The sequence below is a fragment of the Pelophylax lessonae genome (assembly GCF_965119305.1).
Source record: "Pelophylax lessonae genome assembly, chromosome: 1".
NCBI lineage: Eukaryota > Metazoa > Chordata > Amphibia > Anura > Ranidae > Pelophylax > Pelophylax lessonae.
Window position 1 is genome coordinate 168,643,701 of NC_138768.1, and position 23,718 is coordinate 168,667,418.

At 42.6% G+C, this 23,718-nt stretch overlaps 1 protein-coding gene across 1 annotated transcript in view; it reads right to left on the minus strand.

The window, feature by feature from the left end:
* The window catches only part of SLCO4C1 (solute carrier organic anion transporter family member 4C1), a 96,580-nt gene that overhangs the window by 59,162 nt on the left and 13,700 nt on the right, over positions 1–23,718 (minus strand). The window contains exon 2 of the mRNA XM_082274053.1: positions 10,479–10,742. Within this exon, the coding sequence (XP_082130179.1) occupies positions 10,479–10,742 (264 nt within the window). The remainder of the gene's footprint in view (positions 1–10,478; positions 10,743–23,718) is intronic.

Genomic DNA, 23,718 nt, shown 5'->3' on the forward strand with positions numbered 1-23,718 from the left:
CCACCACCCCTCTTTCGGCGTCCGCCGCATTGGTGCCGATGGGGGGTGGGGTTTTCCACCAGCAGAGGCGCCAATTGGCGGCCTTCTGGGGCGTAACTGTAGCGCAGAAAAATGCGCTACACCACCCCCTTTTGTGATGTCTTGGATCATGATTGGTCCAGACTCCAGCCTGGACCAATCATGATTCAGGACATCCATGGTGACCTCGTTGGGGGCGGTGCCGGTGCGTGCATCAGTCACTCACCGTCACCGCCCGGTCACTTTCCCGCCGCAGCCCGCGAAGAAGAGGAGACGCGAGGAGGGGAGAAGCCGCCGCCAGGAGCCGAGCAGAAGAGGACGGACATCAGAGTCGCGAGGAGGGGAGAAGCCGCCGCCGGGAGCCGAGCCGTCGCCAGGTAAGTGCCTATTCCACCACCTGCGCCATGCCTGTGCCATGCCTATTCCACTACCTGCGCCATGCCTGTGCCATGCCTATTCCACCACCTGCGCCATGCCTGTGCCATCTGTGCCATGCCTATTCCACCACATGTGCCATGACCTTACCACCACCTGTGCCATGACCTTACCACCACCTGTGCCATGACCTTACCATCACCTGTGCCATGCCTGTACCATCTGTGCCATGCCTATTCCACCACCTGTGCCATGCCTGTACCATCTGTGCCATGCCTATTCCACCACCTGTGCCATGCCTGTACCATCTGTGCCATGCCTATTCCACCACCTGCGCCATGCCTGTGCCATGCCCATTCCACCACCAGCGCCATGCCTGTGCCATGCCTATTCCACCACCTGCGCCATGCCTGTGCCATGCCTATTCCACCACCTGCGCCATGCCTGTACCATCTGTGCCATGCCTATTCCACCACCTGTGCCATGACCTTACCATCACCTGTGCCATGACCTTACCATCACCTGTGCCATGCCTGTACCATCTGTGCCATGCCTATTCCACCACCTGCGCCATGCCTGTGCCATGCCTATTCCACCACCTGCGCCATGCCTGTGCCATGCCTATTCCACCACCTGCGCCATGCCTGTGCCATGCCTATTCCACCACCTGCGCCATGCCTGTACCATCTGTGCCATGCCTATTCCACCACCTGTGCCATGACCTTACCACCACCTGTGCCATGACCTTACCATCACCTGTGCCATGCCTGTACCATCTGTGCCATGCCTATTCCACCACCTGTGCCATGCCTGTACCATCTGTGCCATGCCTATTCCACCACCTGCGCCATGCCTGTGCCATGCCCATTCCACCACCAGCGCCATGCCTGTGCCATGCCTATTCCATCACCTGCGCCATGCCTGTACCATCTGTGCCATGCCAATTCCACCACCTGTGCCATGACCTTACCATCACCTGTGCCATGCCTATTCCATCACCTGTGCCATGCCTGTACCATCTGTTCCATGCCTATTCCATCACCTGCGCCATGCCTGTACCATCTGTGCCATGCCTATTCCACCACCTGTGCCATGACCTTACCATCACCTGTGCCATGCCTATTCCATCACCTGTGCCATGCCTGTACCATCTGTTCCATGCCTATTCCATCACCTGCGCCATGCCTGTACCATCTGTGCCATGCCTATTCCACCACCTGTGCCATGCCTGTACCATCTGTGCCATGCCTATTCCATCACCTGTGCCATGCCTATACCATCTGTGCCATGCCTATTCCACCACCTGCGCCATGCCTGTGCCATGCCTATTCCACCACCTGCGCCATGCCTGTACCATCTGTGCCATGCCTATTCCACCACCTGTGCCATGCCTGTACCATCTGTGCCATGCCTATTCCATCACCTGTGCCATGCCTATACCATCTGTGCCATGCCTATTCCATCACCTGTGCCATGCCTGTACCATCTGTGCCCTGCCTGTACCATCACCTGTGCCATGCCTGTACCATCACCTGTGCCATGCCTGTACCATCTGTGCCATGCCTATTCCATCACCTGTGCCATGCCTATACCATCTGTGCCATGCCTATTCCATCACCTGTGCCATGCCTGTACCATCACCTGTGCAATGCCTGTACCATCACCTGTGCAATGCCTATTTCATCACCTGTGCCATGCCTGTACCATCACCTGTGCCATGCCTGTACCATCTGTGCCATGCCTATTCCATCACCTGTGCCATGCCTATACCATCTGTGCCATGCCTATTCCATCACCTGTGCCATGCCTGTACCATCACCTGTGCAATGCCTATTCCATCACCTGTGCCATGCCTATACCATCACCTGTGCCATGCCTATACCATCACCTGTGCCATGCCTATACCATCACCTGTGCCATGCCTATTCTACCACCTGTTCCATGCCTATACCATCTGTGCCATGCCTATTCCATCACCTGTGCCATGCCTGTACCATCTGTGCCATGCCTATACCATCACATGTGCCATGCCTGTACCATGACCTCAAAGTCATGCAATTTTTTTACCTCGTTTTTTGCCGCGAAGCAATACCTATTACATTTTTGTTTTTGCGCCCCCCCAAAAATTTTGAGCACCAGCCGCCACTGGATTGTAGGGATATAGTATTTTCCAAATTCTCTTTTTGCATTTTTGTGAATTTGCAGTGAGCTTTAAGTAGCTAGGCTGTTAGCATTCTCTAAGCATGGAGTGCTTTATTTTAGCCACTTTCTGCATGAGTGGCTTCAGCAGGGTGTGCTACAGATATAATTTTGTGTTAAGTATGTTTAATATATAGCCAATCAGCAGGCTTGGAGGGCCTGCTGGCACATACTTAAGGCCCCTACACACGTACCGATCGTCGGCCGAAAAGCTTCGGCCGACGACCGATCTGCCGATTGTAGGCTTGTTGGTATGATGCCTCCGACAGCCGACAGCGCACATTCGGCTGAAAAGAATCTGTCATGCAAGCATTCAAATTTTTGTATGCCGACACCAGAGCGGCCGATTGTTCACCAGTCAGTACAGAATTCGGCCGACAGACCGCTGATTTCCAAGACTGGGCATGCTCAGAAAAGGAAAAACACAGGGAAAGTTAACCATTACATGACATCACTTCTGCAGTCGGCTGTAGTCGGCGGACAAAATTCTTGTGCAGTCTTTTGCACTTTTCAGCGGACACGACAGCCCGGGGACAAAAGACGGCCGATCTGTCGGCCGACGATCGGTACGTGTGTACGGGGCTTTAGAGATATATTAAATATATAAAGCACTTCTTGGTACATGGTATTCCCTTCTGAGCGTTTGCCCTGTGGGATTCTGCAAGGATAAGGATAAAGGCTTAAAGATACTTGCTAACACAGAGTTCTACTAAAGCCCTGTACACACGCACAGATTGTTGGCCTTAATTGTTGGCCAACGTCCGATCTGCCGATTGTAGGCTTGTTAATATGATGCTTCCGACAACCAACTGCGAATTTTCGGCCGAAAAAAATCTGGTGTGCATGCTATAAAATTTTTGTTGGCCGTCACCAGAACGGCCGATTGTTCCTCAGTCAGTACAGATTTCGGCAGACAAAAATCAAATGAGCAAGACTGGACATACTCAGAGAAGAAAAAACACACTGAAAGTCAACCAGAACATGACATCACTTCTGAAGTTGGTTTTTGTTGGCCAACAAAAGTCCAGTGCAGGTCTAGAGCACATTTCAACCAACAAACAACACTGGACAAAAGTTGGCCGATCAGTTGGCCAACAATCTGTGCGTGTGTACGGGGCTTTAGGCCTAGAGGCAAACTACAGTTGTCCCCCACACAGGAGGTGGTGAGTAACTGATTGAATGGGAACTTTTCCAAGCTGTCCTTATTTGAATACTTGGACTGAGATACCACAAGAATCTCAGTGGTCCAGAAGCTACAATTGAAGTTTAAATGTCCAGCCAGTATAGCCCTGTGGGAGGGAGACCTAGAAAGTCAAGAAAGACAAGCTGACAACCAAGCAATGTTTTTGTAGGAACCTACAGGTACCCTGTGCCCCCTCGACCCTCCTTTCTGATCTTTATGCACAAGTGCAATAAAACTAATAACTAAATTGACTGGTGCCCATCATTCTGAACATCCTGAGAAAAGAATCACTCCCTGAAGATTTTGCCTGGGACTTTTATTGTTAAATAAGTAGACAATTGGGTCTCATCACCAAGAGTACTACACAATCATAAAATATTTAATTACCAAGGAGAGTGAAAAGAAAGCCAGGAACTAGGGAAAAAATGAAACATCTTACAGTCCTGCTTTACAGATCTATTAAAAGATGCCCCAATGTTCAGATTAATTCTGATAATTTCATTTGAATTACATCAAAACAAGAGGTGTTCAAAGCCTTGCAGTCTATTTTCCTTAAAAAGCAGCCACTGTCTAAATGAAAAAGCTTGTCTTCTGCGCTACAGAGGTGTCTATGTGGAAACAGCTATCTGTCTGCAGAGTTCCAGCACACCAACAGATGAGTCAGGCCTATAAATGTTCAATCAGCAAAGTTCATGCTTCCTGCTGATTTAAGAACTTAAAGTGGAGTTCCACCCATTTTTAATAACTTGGATTACATAGATGTATGTAATCCCCTTTAAAACGACTTTTACCAATGGAAACTTTTTTTTTTTTGCTAGTAAATACCTTATTTTCTTGTTTATTCATCCTCTCCTCACTTCCGGGTCCGATCGGCGATTATGTCATTCGGCGATTCGCAGGGGGTGCTGGGATGTATTCCATGGCATGAAATCTCGCATTATTACACAGGAGCTGAGCTGTACTGTATGTACTGAGGCCGTGACCTGCCCCGCCTCTGCCCTGCCTCCTCTCAGTGAGCTGTACTGTATGTATTGTATTGAGGCTGTACTCTGCCCCCCCTCCGCCCCGCCTCCTCTCAGTGAGCTCAATGAGGATATAATGCTTTCAGTCCTCGCTCACTGAGAGGAGGCGGGGCGGAGGCGGGCAGAGTACGGTGTTTTGGGGTATCTGCAGAGGGACCACTGCTTTCACACAGAGAACAAAACTAAACAAGGTCTATATACAGCATGTATTAAAAATATATATAAATACTTTTTTTTTCTTTTTTTTAAAGTGATCACATGACCTTTGTTCTCAGCTGCATAATTGACTTTGAAAGCTAGGGGTGTTGAACAGAATTACACTGATAGTTTCAGTGAATGGCTGTGCAGAGGGGCATGTCAGCACAAGTTTTGGGCATTAGAGGACAGGCAGGCTGTTCTCCCAACATATAAATTGTAATCCAAATAGAGTTGCATAACAATATACATATATATTATATATACAGCCTCTCTGCTGCTTCCTCACCTAACCATCTCTTTTTCCATCCATCTATCTCTCGCTCCATCCATTCATCCCTCCCTCCAGGCCAGGGCTCTTGCACACAGGTCTGCTTTATCTTTTGCTTCACCTGTTTGGCAGGCAGTGCCAGTGATGATATAACATTATCTCGGGACCTGACTCGTTTCTTGGCATCTTGCAGATGCTGGGACTTTACATGTGCCACAGTCAGTGCACAGATTTAAAAAATTGATAGCAGGTCTGAAACTTGCTCAACTTTCTCAGTGGAGCGAATATTTGGTAAGCAGCCAATTAATGAGGTGGAGGCTCTTTTTATTACGTGGAATCACACATCATTCGGGTGATGAATAGTGGACTTTGTGATTATATGGACTATGTAATTTCACTCTTTGGACTGTCTTCATTTCTTTCTATGTTTTAAGCACAACTTTATTTGGATTACGATTTATATGCTGTGTGTGTCTCACAGAAGAGTTGTTGCTGTTATATGTACACAATCTTTTCTTATTTTTATATAGCGCAGTTTTGCTTTTTACTATGTAGGCTGTTCTCCCAGCATAGTCAGAAAACTGACCTCGCTGGGGTGGATGTGCTCTCATGCCCAAGGACTGGCAGGTTGACCGGGTATTTCACACAAATGAAGCAATACTAAGAGAACAGGATACTTTCAAACATAAGTACATGGTACAGGCACATCAGGAACTTGAAATGTAATATACGGTATTCTTTAATTTGGGCTTTCTGTTTCCTCTTTAGTCACTCCTCTACTCATTATGTTTATGAGTTGGAAAACTTCTTATTAAAGTCAATAGGTCTAGCACCTTGATGTTGACAAAATCCAGACAGGGTTTTTTTCTAATACAGATGTCCTAAATAAAGGATTGGATTTACTTTTAGGCACAGTAGACTTGTGTCTATAGGTGATAGAGGTTGCTTTTCCATCTGTAGTTACTAGCCACACATTTATTCATGATCAAAGATGCTAATATCTTTTATCTAGCTATACTGTATGTTTAATTTCCAGTAAATCTTCTATTTATGTATTAGTAATTATAGTGAATGGCCTCGCCAGGGTGGATGTGCTCTCATGCCCAAGGACTGGCAGGTTGACCGGGTATTTCACACAAATGAAGCAATACTAAGAGAACAGGATACTTTCAAACATAAGTACATGGTACAGGCACATCAGGAACTTGAAATGTAATATACGGTATTCTTTAATTTGGGCTTTCTGTTTCCTCTTTAGTCACTCCTCTATTCATGCTGCTTATGAGTTGGAAAACTTCTTATTAAAGTCAATAGGTCTAGCACCTTGATGTTGACAAAATCCAGACAGGGTTTTTTTCTAATACAGATGTCCTAAATAAAGGATTGGATTTACTTTTAGGCACAGTAGACTTGTGTCTATAGGTGATAGAGGTTGCTTTTCCATCTGTAGTTACTAGCCACACATTTATTCATGATCAAAGATGCTAATATCTTTTATCTAGCTATACTGTATGTTTAATTTCCAGTAAATCTTCTATTTATGTATTAGTAATTATAGTGAATGGCCTCGCCGGGGTGGATGTGCTCTCATGCCCAAGGACTGGCAGGTTGACTGGGTATTTCACACAAATGAAGCAATACTAAGAGAACAGGATACTTTCAAACATAAGTACATGGTACAGGCACATCAGGAACTTGAAATGTAATATACGGTATTCTTTAATTTGAGCTTTCTGTTTCCTCTTTAGTCACTCCTCTACTCATGCTGCTTATGAGTTGGAAAACTTCTTATTAAAGTCAACAGGTCTAGCACCTTGATGTTGACAAAATCCAGACAGGGTTTTTTTCTAATACAGATGTCCTAAATAAAGGATTGGATTTACTTTTAGGCACAGTAGACTTGTGTCTATAGGTGATAGAGGTTGCTTTTCCATCTGTAGTTAATAGCCACACATTTATTCATGATCAAATATGCTAATATCTTTTATCTAGCTATACTGTATGTTTAATTTCCAGTAAATCTTCTATTTATGTATTATTTATAGTTGTGGTCTGGCATAATGTAAATTTTTTTCAAAATTAAAGTTTTCCAAGTACAAAAGGCTGTTCAATGTGATGCTAGATTGTACATCATAAATAAAGGGGTCCAAAGAGGCATTATTTAAAAAAAAAAAACGTAATAGAATAAAAAGGTAATAGAACTGAGAAGACAAAACCTCTACAGTGCCTATATTATACATATGTTAATGGAAGGGTTGCATCCAGACCTTGCTTATTTATTTAAAGGGCAGCATCAAATTGAAGATAAATATTAACACCTGTGTTTTCTTGAGGGACAGTAAATAGCCAAAGGATTTTTTTTAACACTAAAGGCATTGGGGCGTTAAGGTGATTCCTAATATTTCCCCTACAGTCTTACATGAATCTATGTGTATCTGATTTATTAGCTCCAGTAGTACTATAATACTAATATAATGCAGGATTAAAACATGTACAATAATTAAAAAAAGAAAAGAAAATAACACTAACACAACCAGAAATCCATAAACAATGCAAATATTAGTGTCCATAAATTATTTGTAAAAATCCCCACACCTAGTGAGTAATCTTATATATATATGACTGATGTTCTTCCAGTAGTGCCTCAAATCAGATCACTACCAAAAATGCGCACTCACCACCAATCCAGTGGCCTCTAACCTAATAAAGGTCAATAAGCATTGTGGATACTGTAAGCCAAATAAACCTCCAAATCGATCACACCAATCATTAGAAGATCTTCTGAGACATCATCCTATCCTCTTATGATTGTTCCAGGGAACAAAGACCACCAGAGAAATAAAAACTAAGTGTAGTGTTTTATTAAGCAGATAAAAAACATAAAAAAGGTTTTCCACTCACTTTTAAAAGTGCCTATCCTCGGCACCAATTTAAACAGCCTTGAAAGGAGCTAGCACCACAGTATCTCCGACTGGGAGTCGGCATGCATTCCAAACACCAGAAGTTTGGGCCTGGCCTGGTGGCTTCCTGAAGACACGATTGGCAAAACTATTTGAGGCTCCACATATGCTGTCACTTATGGGTCCATTTTGACATCACATCCGGCCCAAACTTCCGGTGTTTGGAATGCATGCCAGCTCCTAGTCTTTGACACGGTGGTGCTAGCTCCTTTCAAGGCTGTTTATATTGATGCCAAGGGTGGGCACTTTCAAAAGTGAGTGGAATACCTTTTTTATGATTTTTATCTGCAAAAATACTACACTTGGGATGAAGCATAGTAATTATCAGAACCCAGTCCTCCTAATGCTTTGTTTTCCAAGCTGCATATGTATTTTCAAATGTCTTGATACATGTTGGTTTAAGTGTGCTTTATATGCTATGGTGCTCATGTTGAGCATTATGTTGAATACTTTTATGTAATGTACATTCATCAATAAAAAGAGTTAAAAAAAATACTACACTTAGTTGATATTTCTCTGGTGGTCTGATGTTGTGGAGTTTGCTGGAGAAATAATAAGAGAATAGGATGATGTCTTAGAAGATCTACTAATGAATGGTGAGATTGATTTGGAGGATTATTTGGCTTATCCCACCTTTATTAAGTTAGAGGTCACTGGATTGGCGGTGAGTACGCATTTTTGGTGGTGGTGTGAATTGATGCACTACTGGAAGAACATAGAAAATGTATTCACTTGGTGTAAGGACTATTACATATCATTTATGGACACTATTATTTGCATTTTTATGGATTTGTGGTTATATTGGCGCTTTTTCTCTTTTCTTTTGACATGAGTCACTTTAAAAATGCCGTCACCTTTAAACCCAATATTTTAATTAAAACAATGTTTTGAATGAGAAAATAGTTTAATGTCCACATTTCTCTGTGTATTTAGTCTTTAGACAATGAATTCAGCAGTGCTCTGGGCCATCCAAAGATTAAATGGAATAGCTAAATCTTGATTAGGGCTACTAGGGTTACTAGGGTACATTTTTTATATTATTACTATCTTTTTATTGAGAAAAACATTTTGGGGTTTTCTTCTACTACAGCAAGAGAAGTTACATGATAAATGCCAAACATCGTTCAAGTAACCAATGCAACATTAGTAGGTTTTGCTAGTTGCAAGCACATCAAGATAATATACAGTTGGCACCATAAAATGAGAAATCATAGACAAAGTTAAGGAGAGTCATGTTTAGAAAAGAAAAATACATATATCAACTGAGTAACGCAGTCAGAGAGTATCAGCTTGTTATAAGAGAGGTCTACTATATGGATTATACTTGAAAAAAAATGTAGGATAATTTGGCAAAACTGGGTTCAGTAGTTGAGCATTGAAGAGGAGGAATAATAATGGAGAAAAGAGAAAGAGTGGAAAATGTGAGCAGAAGGAAAGGGAGGGTAATAGATAGAAGGGAAGGGTCGATGGGGAACCAGTATCCTCAGTCATAGAGGTGGAGCCTCGACCTCTTTCCTCTTTTTACTCAAAATAGGGAGAAACAGGTGGTGGTGGTGGTGGGGGGGGGGGGGTTGATAGAATTACCCTGGAGGGTCTGTCACAATATGCCACAGTTTCCAAACCTTATTGTGTTTATCAATGTAATCATTGGTAATAGCCGTGAATCCATCCATTTGACATCCCTTACCCTGGTGTAAAGCTCCATCAAAGAGGGAAGCTCATGTCTTTTCCAAGTGAGGCGACTAGCTATCATGCTTTGGTGGGAACACGTGGCAACAATTGTTTAGATGCCTTGGAAAAAGCTGGGGAATGTAAACCTAAAAGGTACATTTTAGGCATAAATGGAATCCAGGCATCGAAAAGTTGATAGAGTAGGTTATAAACAGCCTGCCAAAAAGGTAGGATAAGGGACAATACCACTATATATGTTAAATTGTGGCAAGAGCTTTCTTTCAGCCCCAACATCTATCGTCAGCCGAAGGGTAAAGAGCCCATAGCCTATCTGGGGTATAATACCAATGGAAACTTTTTTTTATATTGATTCTCTTTGTAAAAAATACATATCGAGCCTTTGGGTGCTTGGGACAGGGTTTGATTTTATTGACTACTAAATATTATTTATTACAGAAGCTTAAGAAAAAAGTTTGTGAAACAATAGACTAATTTATTTTTATAATAATGAACATTAAATCAAATAGAAATTGCCCCTACTCGAGTGTTATTATACTCATCTTTTAAAAAGTTATTTAACTTACCATTATATCGGTTTCCATACAGGTATGTACCGGAAGTAAAATGAGGTAAGGAGAACACTATGGACCCCAGTCCAATCATAAGTGCTGAAAAGGCAAGCCATCTAGGCTTGTGTCCTCTTTGTCCAAAAAAAGACACAAAAAGTGACAAAACACAAAACGCAATGTCGTAGCTGGCAGAGACAAGCCCAGTGAGGGAACTGTTTAAGTCATAACGTTTCTCAATAGTAGAGATGACTACATTTACTAGGCCATTCACAGCAGTACCTGCAAAAAAAAAAGACAAGGGGCAGTTTAGCCAGCAATTATTAATGCAGATGTAAAATATGCATACTGTTTAATACCAGAATAAATGTACAGGTTACTAGGAAAATATTATAAAAGGTTTATGGCAAAAAAAAAAACAAAAACTATAAGGAATGCATGGTGGTATAAGGCAACGTTTCTCAATTCCAGTCCTCAAGTACCCCCAACAAAATAATGGAAAGCCTGAAAACATGACCTGCTGGGGGAACTTGAGGAATGGAAATGAGAAACATTGGTATAAGGTAGATTTTTTGTCTGATCCTGCCCATTTCTTCAATGGACAACTGTCTAAGGTCATTTTTAGATAACAGCAGACAACACACGATAATTGAGATTTAGGAAACATTCTACCAGTTGATTTATGTTTTTAGCTCAATTATTCCCAGGTAATAACAATAGCAACATGAGTACCTCCTCATGCAAACACAAACATAAAGGTCTATTGGTTAAAGATGAAGATCATTTAACAGGAACCAATCATCAGTGCTAATTGGTAGCATAAGCACTATTTGACTCATCATTAGCATTTGTAAAGCTTTCTAAGTTTTCAGCAGTTTTCTTGCAGCCCTGGCCCCTTTCACACAGGCTTTCGGATCCGGTCCGCCTGTCAGTTTTTCAGGCGGACCTGATCGGATGCTCCATGCAGTCCTATGGAGCAGCGGATGTCAGTGGAGTCTGACACCCGCTGCTATCCGATCCGATCCTGTTTGTGAAATCCAGACGAATGGAAATCCTATTTTCCATCTGTCTGGAGGATCGGATAAGATCGGATGCAAATTGCCAAGCGGTCCATTTTTTTCCGATCTCCCATAGAGGAGCACGGGGCTCTGACAGGTCCGTTTCTGCACAGTGAGCAGAGACAGGGCTGTCATCCGCCTGCTCAGCGGGGATCGACGGATCGATCCCCACTGAGCAAAACGGAGTCCGTTGGGCCCACCACCCGTGTGAAAGGGGCCTTTAACACTATCTAGCTTCAGTATGGAATTGTTGAATAAAGATCTTAAAGAGAGCCTTGTCTGTTTTACTTTTGAATGTTAACCCTTTATTCAGTGCCATTAAAATAGTAAATACATATGCACCTAAAATCTTGACTTGCTCCTTCATTTATTAATTAGCACTTCAATATGGAGGGAATGTGCTAGCTGTAGCTTTACCAAGATTATAGCAGGATTTAGTAAATTCCAGCACTGACTGGATCTAGCTAAAAGATTGTCTAATGATACAGGACTTCCATCAAAGCTGACCTAGTAGTAACTTTATAAGCCTGCATTAATGTATTCTTGACAGGTCACAATATACAGCAGTAGTATAATTTGTCCCTGAGCTTCAGTTAAAGAGGAACTTTTTTTATGGCTTGTTTTAATTTCACATACACACATGCCCAGTAAATCCAGTATTGTCCTTCTGAGATCCACGGCTCAGGTCTCACACTGCCATCTTGGTCCTCCTCAGTAAGTGTGAGCCAGCTGCCTCCCCGCCAATGCTTAAATCAATGAGATTAGTTCTGCTTTAACACCTTCCCGTCCAGCCTATAGCAGAATAACGGCCAAGCGGTGGCCTTAGTATTCTGACTGGACGTCATATGACGTCCTACACATCTCGCCGCTCGTGCGCTCTCCCTCAGACACACGACATCACTGATCGGGGTAAAGAGCCGATGATGTAGGCTCTTAACCATGTGATCAGCTTTGTCCAATCACAGCTGATCACATGTAAACAAATGCCGGCTATTGGCATTTGCTTTCCTCAGTGTCTAAGGAAAGGAAAGCCCATTACCGGCTTTCCAGTTACAGGGGACATTTACATTGATAATCAGTGCACTGGTCATCAATGCCCTGATTATCAGTGTAGCCCCATTAGTGCAGCATATTAATGCTGCCTATTAGCGCCCATAAGTGCTGCCTTATCAGTGCAGCCTCATCAGTGCCCATCAGTGCTCATCAGTGCAGCATAGCAGTGTCCATTAGTGCAACATATCAGTGTCCATCAGGGCAGCATGTCAGTGCCGTCTATCAGTAAGGCCCTTAGTGCCGCCTATTAGTGCCCATCAGTGCTGCCTTATTAATGCAGCCTCATCAGTGCCCATCAGTGCAGCATATCAGTGTCCATCAGTGCAACATATCAGTGTCCATCAGGACCCATGAGTGCAGCACATCAGTGCCGCCTTATTAGCACAGCCTTATCAGTGCAGCATTATCAGTGCCCATCAGAGCAGCTTATGAGTGCCCATAAGTGCAGCATATCAGTGTCCATCAGTGCAACATATCAGTGTCCAGTAGGGCCTATCAGTGCAGCATACTAATGCCTCCTATTAGTGCCTATCAGTGCTGCCTTATCCGTGCAGCCTCATCAGTGCCCATCCATGCAGCTTATCAGTGCTCATCAGTGTTCATCAGTGCAACATATCAGTGTCCTTTAGGGCCCATCAGTGCAGCATATCATTGCCTCCTATCAGTGCCCCCTTATCAAAGCAGCCTTATCATTGCCCATCAGTGAAGTTTATCAGTGCCCATTAGTGCCACCTCATCAGTGCCCATTAGTGCTGCCTCATCAGTGCCCATCAGTGCAGCCTCATCACAGCCCATCAGTGCTGCCTATCAGTGTCAATCAGTGCTGCCTTATCAGCACACATCAGCGAAGAAGAAAAATTGCTTATCTGCAAAATTGTATAACAGAAAAGTAAAAAAATGTTGGTCTTTTTTCATTTGTTTAGCAAATCTAAAAAAAAAAAAAAACCCCAGTAGTGTTTAAATACCACCAAAAGAAAGCCTCATCTGTCTCAAAAAAATGGTAAAGTACAGTGTTGCATGACAGCGCAATTGTAATTTAACCGCTTGCCGACTGCTCACAGTATATTTACTGCGGCAGTCAGCCCCTCACAGGCAGAGTGACGTAGGTCTACGTCGCTCGCCTGTGAGGCTCTGGGGAGCGAGCGCGCGCCCGCCCGCGGAGGCACGCTCCCGCTCCCGCGCGGTCACGGACCCCCCCGCGCGTGTGACCAGCGGACCCGATGTCCGCCGGTCACTCGGTGATCGGCGGGGGAGAGGGAGAATGTCAGGCAGCTTGTGTAAACAAGCCACCTGTCATTCTCCTCGCTGTAAAAACACTGATCACATGGATCTACTATGTAGATCCGTTGATCAGTGTCCTTACAGCTCAAGCCACAGCCAATCACAGTAGAAAGCACGCCCCTAGGGACACACACAGCCCCTCCCTCCCAAATAAAGTTAACCCCTTCACTACCAGTGTATTTTTACAGTAACAGTGCATATATATAGCACTGATTACTGTAGAAATGTCACTGGTAACCCCAAAAGTGTCAAAAATGTCAGTCAAGGGTCCGATCTGTCCGCCCCAATGTCGCAGTACCGCAAAAAAAATCGCAGATCGCCGCCATTACTCGTTAAAAAAAAAACACCAAAAATGACAGAAATCTTTCCCTTTGTTAGTAAACGCGATAACTTTTGCGCAAACCAATCAAAATACGCTTTTTGCGATTTTTTTTACCAAACATAGGCAGCATAAAACAAATTGGCCGAAAATTTTAAAAAATTTTGATTTTTACATTTTTTTGGGGGGGAATTTCATATAAAAAAATGTGAAAAATATTGTTATTTTTGCAAAATGTACGCTCTTTTTTTGTATATAGCGCAAAAAGTAAAAATCGCATGGGTGATCAAATACCACCAAAAGAAAGCTCTGTTTGTGGGAAAAAAAGGACGCCAAATTCGTTTAGATACAGCGTCGCACGACCGCGCAATGCCGCAGTGCCGAATCGCAAAATACCCCCTGGTCGTTTAGCAGGAAAATCCTCCGGGGCTTAAGTGGTTAAAGTGCAACAGCACTGAAAGCTGAAAGTTGGCCTGGGCAGGAAGGGGTTAAGGTGCCCAATATTAAAGTGGTTAAGAATCAGATTACATGCAGCCTGTTTTTTCTCTTCATAGATATTCCATTGCTACATTCCATTGTAGAAAAAGCAGTAAAAATATTTGTGCCAAATCTACTGTATTTTCTTCTGATTTTTTATTTTTTTTCTTCTGACATTAAACAGGCAGTCGCTGTCATTAAATTGTCAGAAGTTAAAATTGTGTTCTCAGACTGTCAAAACGCAGTTAAAGACTGTTGTTTGCTAGTAGCACACCTTCTTTTTGGTTTATGCTTAGCTATACAAACAATTTTAGGACAGGGAAGATAAATATACTGTATAACAATGAGAATAACTGCTATGTGCAAGAACTGGCTCCCTTGACTATGGCTTCATTCCCCTATGAGATGAACCATGGTAATTTTATTCCAGAGAAGACACCATGATATAATAATTGTGGATATTCAGTTATTCTGTACACAGACTGCAACTGTTTGAAAATATATAACTGAAACCTAGAGAGCCAGTCCAGAAATCATAGAGGATCATTTAAACCTCTCCAATCAAGGTTACATTAGACTCCATTCACACCTGAGCGTATCGTTTTTAGGCGCTTTATGGGCTTTTTTCAGGCATTTTGTTTGGAGGCAGGCATTGACATTTAACAAAAGTGCTTGTAATCTGCCAAAAAAGAAGCTCATGTACTTTTTGAGCTTTAGGCATTTTGCTTCAGGTGACAAAATGCTCAGATGTGAACAGGGGCCATTGAAATGAATGGAATTTTGCTTTTTGGGCATTTTGAGATTTTACAGATGAGCATTTTACAAACTGAAATATGCTCAGGTGTGAACAGGGCCTTAAGGCCCGTACACACAATAAGAAAATCAGGAGGAAAAATTTCATCCAACGAACGATCTGCTGATTTTCGGATCGTTATATAGTGCATTCGACAACTAATTTTCGTACGACAAAAACTGGATGTGCAGGCTACAAAATGTTTATTGTATGTCAACACAACGTCCGATTTTCGTTTAATTAGTACAGTTTTCGTCCAAAAAAAAAAAAATCATAAGAGCAAGACTATGCTCGGAAACTAAAGAATACATCCAAAACAATTCAACACAGGACATCACTTCTGAAGTTGAATTCTGTCATATGAGAATTTCCATATGAAAGTAACCTCTTCACTTTCCATATGAGACCAGCATGCAACAAAAAACTAAAGAAAGTTTTTCCGATAATCTGATCGTGTGTACGAGGCTTTAGTGATTACACGGGACTCTAATCACAAACAGACCAACACAGCTGCTTACCAGCACACGCATCCTTAACCACTTTACGTCTGCTCACAGTAATACTACTGCGGCAGAGTGGTTCGTTATCGTCTGACGACGTAGTATTAACGTCGTCAGACACTCCCCCTTCTGGGCGGCGCTTGTGCGCCGCCGGAGGCTCGCTCCCGCTGTTTTCATTCACAGCGGGAGTCGGGCCAGTCGGGCGATCGCCGCTGCTCTTACCTGATCGTCGGGGATCCAGTCTGGAGATCCGCCCGCTGTGTGTAAACACAGCGGGCGGATCTCCATAGTGACAGGGAGTGACAGATCGGACTGTTCAGCATAGCTGGACATCCGATCTGTCCATGACTCACACAGTCACCTCCCCCCCTACACGTCAGTAAGCACCAGGCATACATTAACCCCTCCCTCTCCAATAAAATTAACCCCTTCCCTGCCAGTGTCATTTTTACAGTAACAGTGCATATATATAGCACTGATTACTGCAGTAATGTCACTGGTACCCCCAAAAGTGTCAAAAATGTCAGTCAAGGGTCCGATCTGTCGCAGTCCCGCAAAAAAAATCGCAGATCGCCGCCATTACGCGTTAAAATAAAAAACACCAAAAATGACAGAAATCTTTCCCTTTGTTAGTAAACGCAATAACTTTTGCGCAAACCAATCAAAATACGCTTATTGCGATCTTTTTTACCAAACATAGGTAGCAGAAAACAAATTGGCCAAAAAATTTTTAAAAAATTGGTTTTTACATCTTTTTTGGGGGGAATTTCATATAAAAAAATGTTAAAAATATTGTTATTTTTTCAAAATAAACGCTCTTTTTTTGTTTATAGCGCAAAAAGTAAAAATCACACAGGTGATCAAATACCACCAAAAGAAAGCTCTGTTTGTGGGAAAAAAAGGACGTAAATTTCGTTTGGGTACGGCGTCGCACGACCACACAATTGTCAGTTGAATTCGCACAGCGCCGAATCGCAAAAAGTGGCCTGGACGGAAGACAGCAAAATCCTCCGGTGGTAAAGTGGTTAAAGTGTAACTCCAGCCAAAACGTCTTTTTATAGTTTTCAATAAAATGAATAAAGGATTTGAACCTCTGTCAGTTTTTTTTTTTTGCTGTCTGAGATTAAATTGCAGAGATTTGAATGTTATCACCAGTACAGAAAACAAAGACAATGCTACAACAGGGGCACGCATATTAATACAAACCTGACAGGCTATCTAGCATCTCTAATCTGCTAAAAAGAAAAGAGTTTTGATTGTTGAATCTTTGTTGCAGACTGTTCTTCACTTCCTGTCCTGATGACAATGTTGTTACTAGAACAGGAAGTGAAGGGAAATCGTTCCAACAGAATCACATAGAACACTTCAAATTGACAGGGGTTCTAACACTTCCCTACACTATCCAAAACATAAAACAAATTTTTTGGTTGGCTATATGCTTAAACAACAACTTTGAAAGCTGTTATTGCTCAATGCCTTCAGAAAACCCTAGTTTCTTGGCAGTCTGCTGTTCTAGGAGTTAGTACTTTCTGAGGCAATGACACCTAGTGACGTTAAAACACCTTATCTGCATAGTTGTTATAGGTCAGTGAATCAGGAAGTATTAAATCCAATAAATCAGCATGACTGCCAGGGAATCAACATTTTCAGAAGGAGATGTCAACAATGGCAATAGCAGTCTCTATATTACATTTAGATCAGGTTTTCTTTGTAAATTGGAAGTGGTCTGTACCATGGTGCTACACATATCACTGTTAGTGGCGACTGGTCCATAAGGGGTGCAGGGGTGCTGACCCTCCCCCCCCCCCAAAGTTCCTGTTAATTTGCATAATAATAGAACACTTTATTTTAAATAACCTATAATATGACTAACATTTTTTAACATCTTAAAGTTAACATTTTTTAGCCATGTTATCATTTATTTAAAAATCAATTGTTCTATGTGTGTGCACCACTGCACTCTGTGGTGCGCCAGGCTATTGGGTTTCTAATAGGTCTGTCATTTTTTTAAGTATGTGATTAGAGCCTGAGGCTCTAATTGGCTTATTTTAAGTTGTCCTTGGGATGCAGAGCATTGCACTCCTAACCCTCCCACTAGTGATTTTAGCAAATCAATATTCGCCATCACGTCACTTTCAGTTTATGGCTTCCCCTACTGGCCAATTAGGACAGGAGGCTGAAGATTTGGAACCTGGAAAGAAGACCGAGTTAACACGGAAGCCGCCAGGTATCAGGGGAGCCGTGACCACTGGAGGGCTACGTTTGAAGGTAAGTCTCACGGTGAGTGCAGACCTGGAGAGGCTTGTTTGCACCCCCCAAAATATTTTTAGCACCACTAACCACTGATCACTGCTTAAACATAAAGACTCAAATGTATCTTCCATCTTGCCCATCAACTCCTGCAGCTATCTGAAGTCACCACACAGACTTTTTGAAGTTATAGGTATGTTATAACTTAACATCTGTAATTAGGAAATCACAGGTTACCTTGCCCATGCAAGGGCTCTGTTTACCCACATGGGAATGCACAGGTGTTCCATGCATCCCTTTGCAGGCAGTTCCTTTCCTGTCATTTGGGATTAGGGATGGGCCTACTACACCCCACGGTTCAGTTTGCCCCAGATCATCTCGAACAGGGAAAGGTTCTAGCGAACATGCAAACTCTATTAAAGTCTATGGGACACGAGCATGAAAAATAAAAGTCCTCATTTTAAAGGCTTATATGCAATTTATTGCCATAAACAGTGTATGTGGACCCGGGTACTGTCCTGGGGACATGTATCAATGCAAAATATTTTTTTTTAAAACAATCGTTTTTAAAGGAGCAGTAATTTTAATGATGCTTAAAGTAAAACAATAAAAATGAAAAATTCCCTTAAATATCGTGCCTGAGAGGGGGGGTCCCCTTAATGTGCCTGTAAAGTGGTTCATCTGTACGATGTATGGAGCCAGCTGCAGCAATACTGACATTTCTAAAGCAAGAAATGTCATTTAAACTCGCAGTCGTAATGTATTGCCAACTCCCGGCAATACAGATAATGGTGTAGGGTCCCCCCCCCCCCCCCCCCCAGGTACGTACGTTCGACTCGAGCATAAAGCCCTTCCTTAATTGTAATGCAGTGACTGCAACAACACAGGTGCTGCTGTAGTACACCCATGTGTACACATATGTAAGTGAGGCCATACCTATCCTTTTTTTAAACCTATGTATCTCCCAAATTCATGAAGGTGTCTGGCAGATTATACAATACTAATTTAAACAGCTTATGCAGGAAATGTATAATACAGATATGGGCCAACACATTGGATTGGACCTTTTAGTAGATATGAGCAAACTCCAAAGAACTGACGATGCATGAACAAGTAAATGGTATGGTTAAGGAATTTACAATGTACCCACATGCACACAAGCTCAACATATGTAGAGAATTCACTAATCATAGTGGTTCTTAATAGAACAAACAGTCTAGCATCCTAATGTACACTAGCTAAATTGTAGCATGCTTAAGATTTTCCCTTAGGTTTCTGGGTATAGCTCCCTGCTTTTAATATTTCAAAATGTGCATACGATGTAGAAATAAAACTACATTAAATGCACACAGCTACCATTAAAGGAAACTATGAAAAAAAAAGAAACCCTATTTTGTAAAAATCCTCAGTGGTCTATATGTGGACAGCTATTGCATTATCTTGGTGTTCAAGCACCAGGTGGGGATAGTAGACTCCATACACAGGTTCATGAAAAATAAATTCCAATGATCAATGTCCAAACATACGCTACATTTTTGCCTACAGCAAGATAGTGTAGAGTGTGTTTTGACATGCCACTTCATTTCTTAGAGTATCAGTCACTTTACTTTTTTTTTTTTTAATTAAATTCAGTGCAAGCAACAGTAGACACAAAAGCAGCATTATTTAGATGTTCACTACACATAGCAAGCAAGGACCAAACTGATTGCATTGATCACCAATGTATGATAAGCTAGAGGGGTCTATAGGAGCTTGTGGACATCCATGCCCTCATTTAGGCCCATGAACAAAGTACACTGTAATTGTATATCCCTGCTCTTGCTTGATTGCTATAGTACATCAAGACTACTGTGACCAATACGAGTATGCTGTAGTATGAAGGAACACACTTTTCCCATGAGGTCCCATGAGTACAATGTCTATGTAAAAGTAGAGCTATAGGCAAAACTTTGTTTTCTATTTTGGATAGCGTAAGGGAGGGTTATAACCCATGTCAGATTTTATTTTGTCATCATTGTGGAGATTTCCCTTCACTTCCTGTCCCATAGCCAAATAGGAAGTAAGAGGAAATCCCAGCAAATTACGGGAATTCCTTGGGGACCCCCAGGTCACCAGTACTAGTGTCCCCATTGGAAGATTTCACTTCTTTTACTTTTCTGGGGACAACCCAAAATTTGCAATTGTCCTTTACTTTCTCTTTCAATGCTAATGGTGAACAGGGTTAATAGAGACAATGGAACATGATAATGGTGAACAGGATTAATAGAGACCATGGCACATGATAATGGTGAACAGGATTATTATGGACACATGGCACATGATAATGGTGAACAGGATTAATTGAGACCATAGCACATAATAATGGTGAACAGGATTAATAGAGACCTTGGCACATGATAATGGTGAACAGGATTAATAGAGACCTTGGCACATGATAATGGTGAACAGGATTAATTGAGACCATGGCACATGATAATGGTGAACAGGATTAATAGAGACCATGGCACATGATAATGGTGAACAGGATTAATAGAGACCATGGCACATGATAATGGTGAACAGGATTATTAGAGACCATGGCACATGATAATGGTGAGTAGGATTATTAGAGACCATGGCACATGATAATGGTGAACAGGATTAATAGAGACCATGGCACATGATAATGGTGAACAGGATTATTAGAGACCATGGCACATGATAATGGTGAACAGGATTAATAGAGACCATGGCACATGATAATGGTGAACAGGATTAATAGAGACCATGGCACATGATAATGGTGAACAGGATTAATAGAGACCTTGGCACATGATTAATAGAGACCATGGCACATGATAATGGTGAACAGGATTAATAGAGACCATGGCACATGATAATGGTGAACAATATTAATAGAGACCATGGCACATGATAATGGTGAACAGGATTAATAGAGACCATGGCACATGATAATGGTGAACAGGATTAATAGAGACCATGGCACATGATAATGGTGAACAGGATTAATAGAGACCATGGCACATGATAATGGTGAACAGGATTAATAGAGACCTTGGCGCATGATAATGGTGAACAGGATTAATAGAGACCATGGCACATGATAATGGTGACAAGGATTAATAGAGACCATGGCACATGATAATGGTGAACAGGATTAATAGAGACCATGGCACATGATAATGGTGAACAGGATTAATAGAGACCTTGGCACATGATTAATAGAGACCATGGCACATGATAATGGTGAACAATATTAATAGAGACCATGGCACATGATAATGGTGAACAGGATTAATAGAGACCATGGCACATGATAATGGTCCTCCCAGCACCTGGCACAGCGAGCTCACTCATTGGCGCAGAAGACTGCGGGTCATGATGACCCGCAGTCTTCTGCGCCAATGAGTGAGCTCGCTGTGCCAGGTGCTGGGAGGACCGTGCGCTGTATCTGAGGGGGAGATGTTGGTGTGTCTCGGGGGACGTCTTGTATAGGAAGTGTGCAGGAGGTCATCCCCTGTGTGCACCCGGGGTTCAGTGAGGTTCGCCGGATCCATGGTCTATGGTTACCCGGAGTGTCTGTGGTCGATAGGAGAGGAATTCTGTTGCAGTTTTGTCCTTGGTGGTGGATATCGCATGCCTGTTTGACCTTCTGTAACAGGGGGTCCAACTGTCCGGTAAGGTTACATCCTTATTGTTTATGTGATCTCTGCCTGAAACTCTACTTGCAAGATTGATGTGGGATTCACGGTCATATTCCCAACATCTGAAATCTCCCTCCTATGGACTTTGGTTCACCTTCATATTAGTTAGTTATCTATTTAGTGGCGCTGTACCATCTTTACATTTTTCTGGGTTTGATATACTTTGTACTAGCAGCCTTTAGCTTCACCTTTTTTGTGCGCAGCTTTCTTTCCCTTTATAGTATCACATGATAATGGTGAACAGGATTAATAGAGACCAGGGCCCATGATAATGGTGAACCAGGATTATTAGAGACCATGGCACATGATAATGGTGAACAGGATTATTAGAGACCATGACACATGATAATGGTGAACATGATTAATAGAGACCATGGCACATGATAATGGTGAACAGGATTAATAGAGACCATGGCCCATGATAATGGTGAAGAGGATTATTAGAGACCATGGCACATGATAATGGTGAACAGGATTAATAGAGACCATGGCACATGATGATGGTGAACAGGATTAATAGAGACCATGGCACATGATAATGGTGAACAGGATTATTAGAGACCATGGCACATGATAATGGTGAACAGGATTAATAGGGACCATGGCACATGATAATGGTGAACAGGATTAATAGGGACCATGGCACATGATGATGGTGAACAGGATTAATAGAGACCATGGCACATGATAATGGTGAACAGGATTATTAGAGACCATGGCACATGATAATGGTGAACAATATTAATAGAGACCATGGCACATGATAATGGTGAACAGGATTAATAGAGACCATGGCACATGATAATGGTGAACAGGATTAATAGAGACCTTGGCGCATGATAACGGTGAACAGGATTAATAGAGACCATGGCACATGATAATGGTGACAAGGATTAATAGAGACCATGGCACATGATAATGGTGAACAGGATTAATAGAGACTATGGCACATGATAATGGTGAACAGGATTAATAGAGACCTTGGCACATGATTAATAGAGACCATGGCACATGATAATGGTGAACAATATTAATAGAGACCATGGCACATGATAATGGTGAACAGGATTAATAGAGACCATGGCACATGATAATAGTCCTCCCAGCACCTGGCACAGCGAGCTCACTCATTGGCACAGAAGACTGCGGGTCATGATGACCCGCAGTCTTCTGCGCCAATGAGTGAGCTCGCTGTGCCAGGTGCTGGGAGGACCGTGCGCTGTATCTGAGGGGGAGATGTTGGTGTGTCTCGGGGGACGTCTTGTATAGGAAGTGTGCAGGAGGTCATCCCCTGTGTGCACCCGGGGTTCAGTGAGGTTCGCCGGATCCATGGTCTATGGTTACCCGGAGTGTCTGTGGTCGATAGGAGAGGAATTCTGTTGCAGTTTTGTCCTTGGTGGTGGATATCGCATGCCTGTTTGACCTTCTGTAACAGGGGGTCCAACTGTCCGGTAAGGTTACATCCTTATTGTTTATGTGATCTCTGCCTGAAACTCTACTTGCAAGATTGATGTGGGATTCACGGTCATATTCCCAACATCTGAAATCTCCCTCCTATGGACTTATGGACTTTGGTTCACCTTCATATTAGTTAGTTATCTATTTAGTGGCGCTGTACCATCTTTACATTTTTCTGGGTTTGATATACTTTGTACTAGCAGCCTTTAGCTTCACCTTTTTTGTGCGCAGCTTTCTTTCCCTTTATTGTATCACATGATAATGGTGAACAGGATTAATAGAGACCATGGCCCATGATAATGGTGAACCAGGATTATTAGAGACCATGGCACATGATAATGGTGAACATGATTATTAGAGACCAT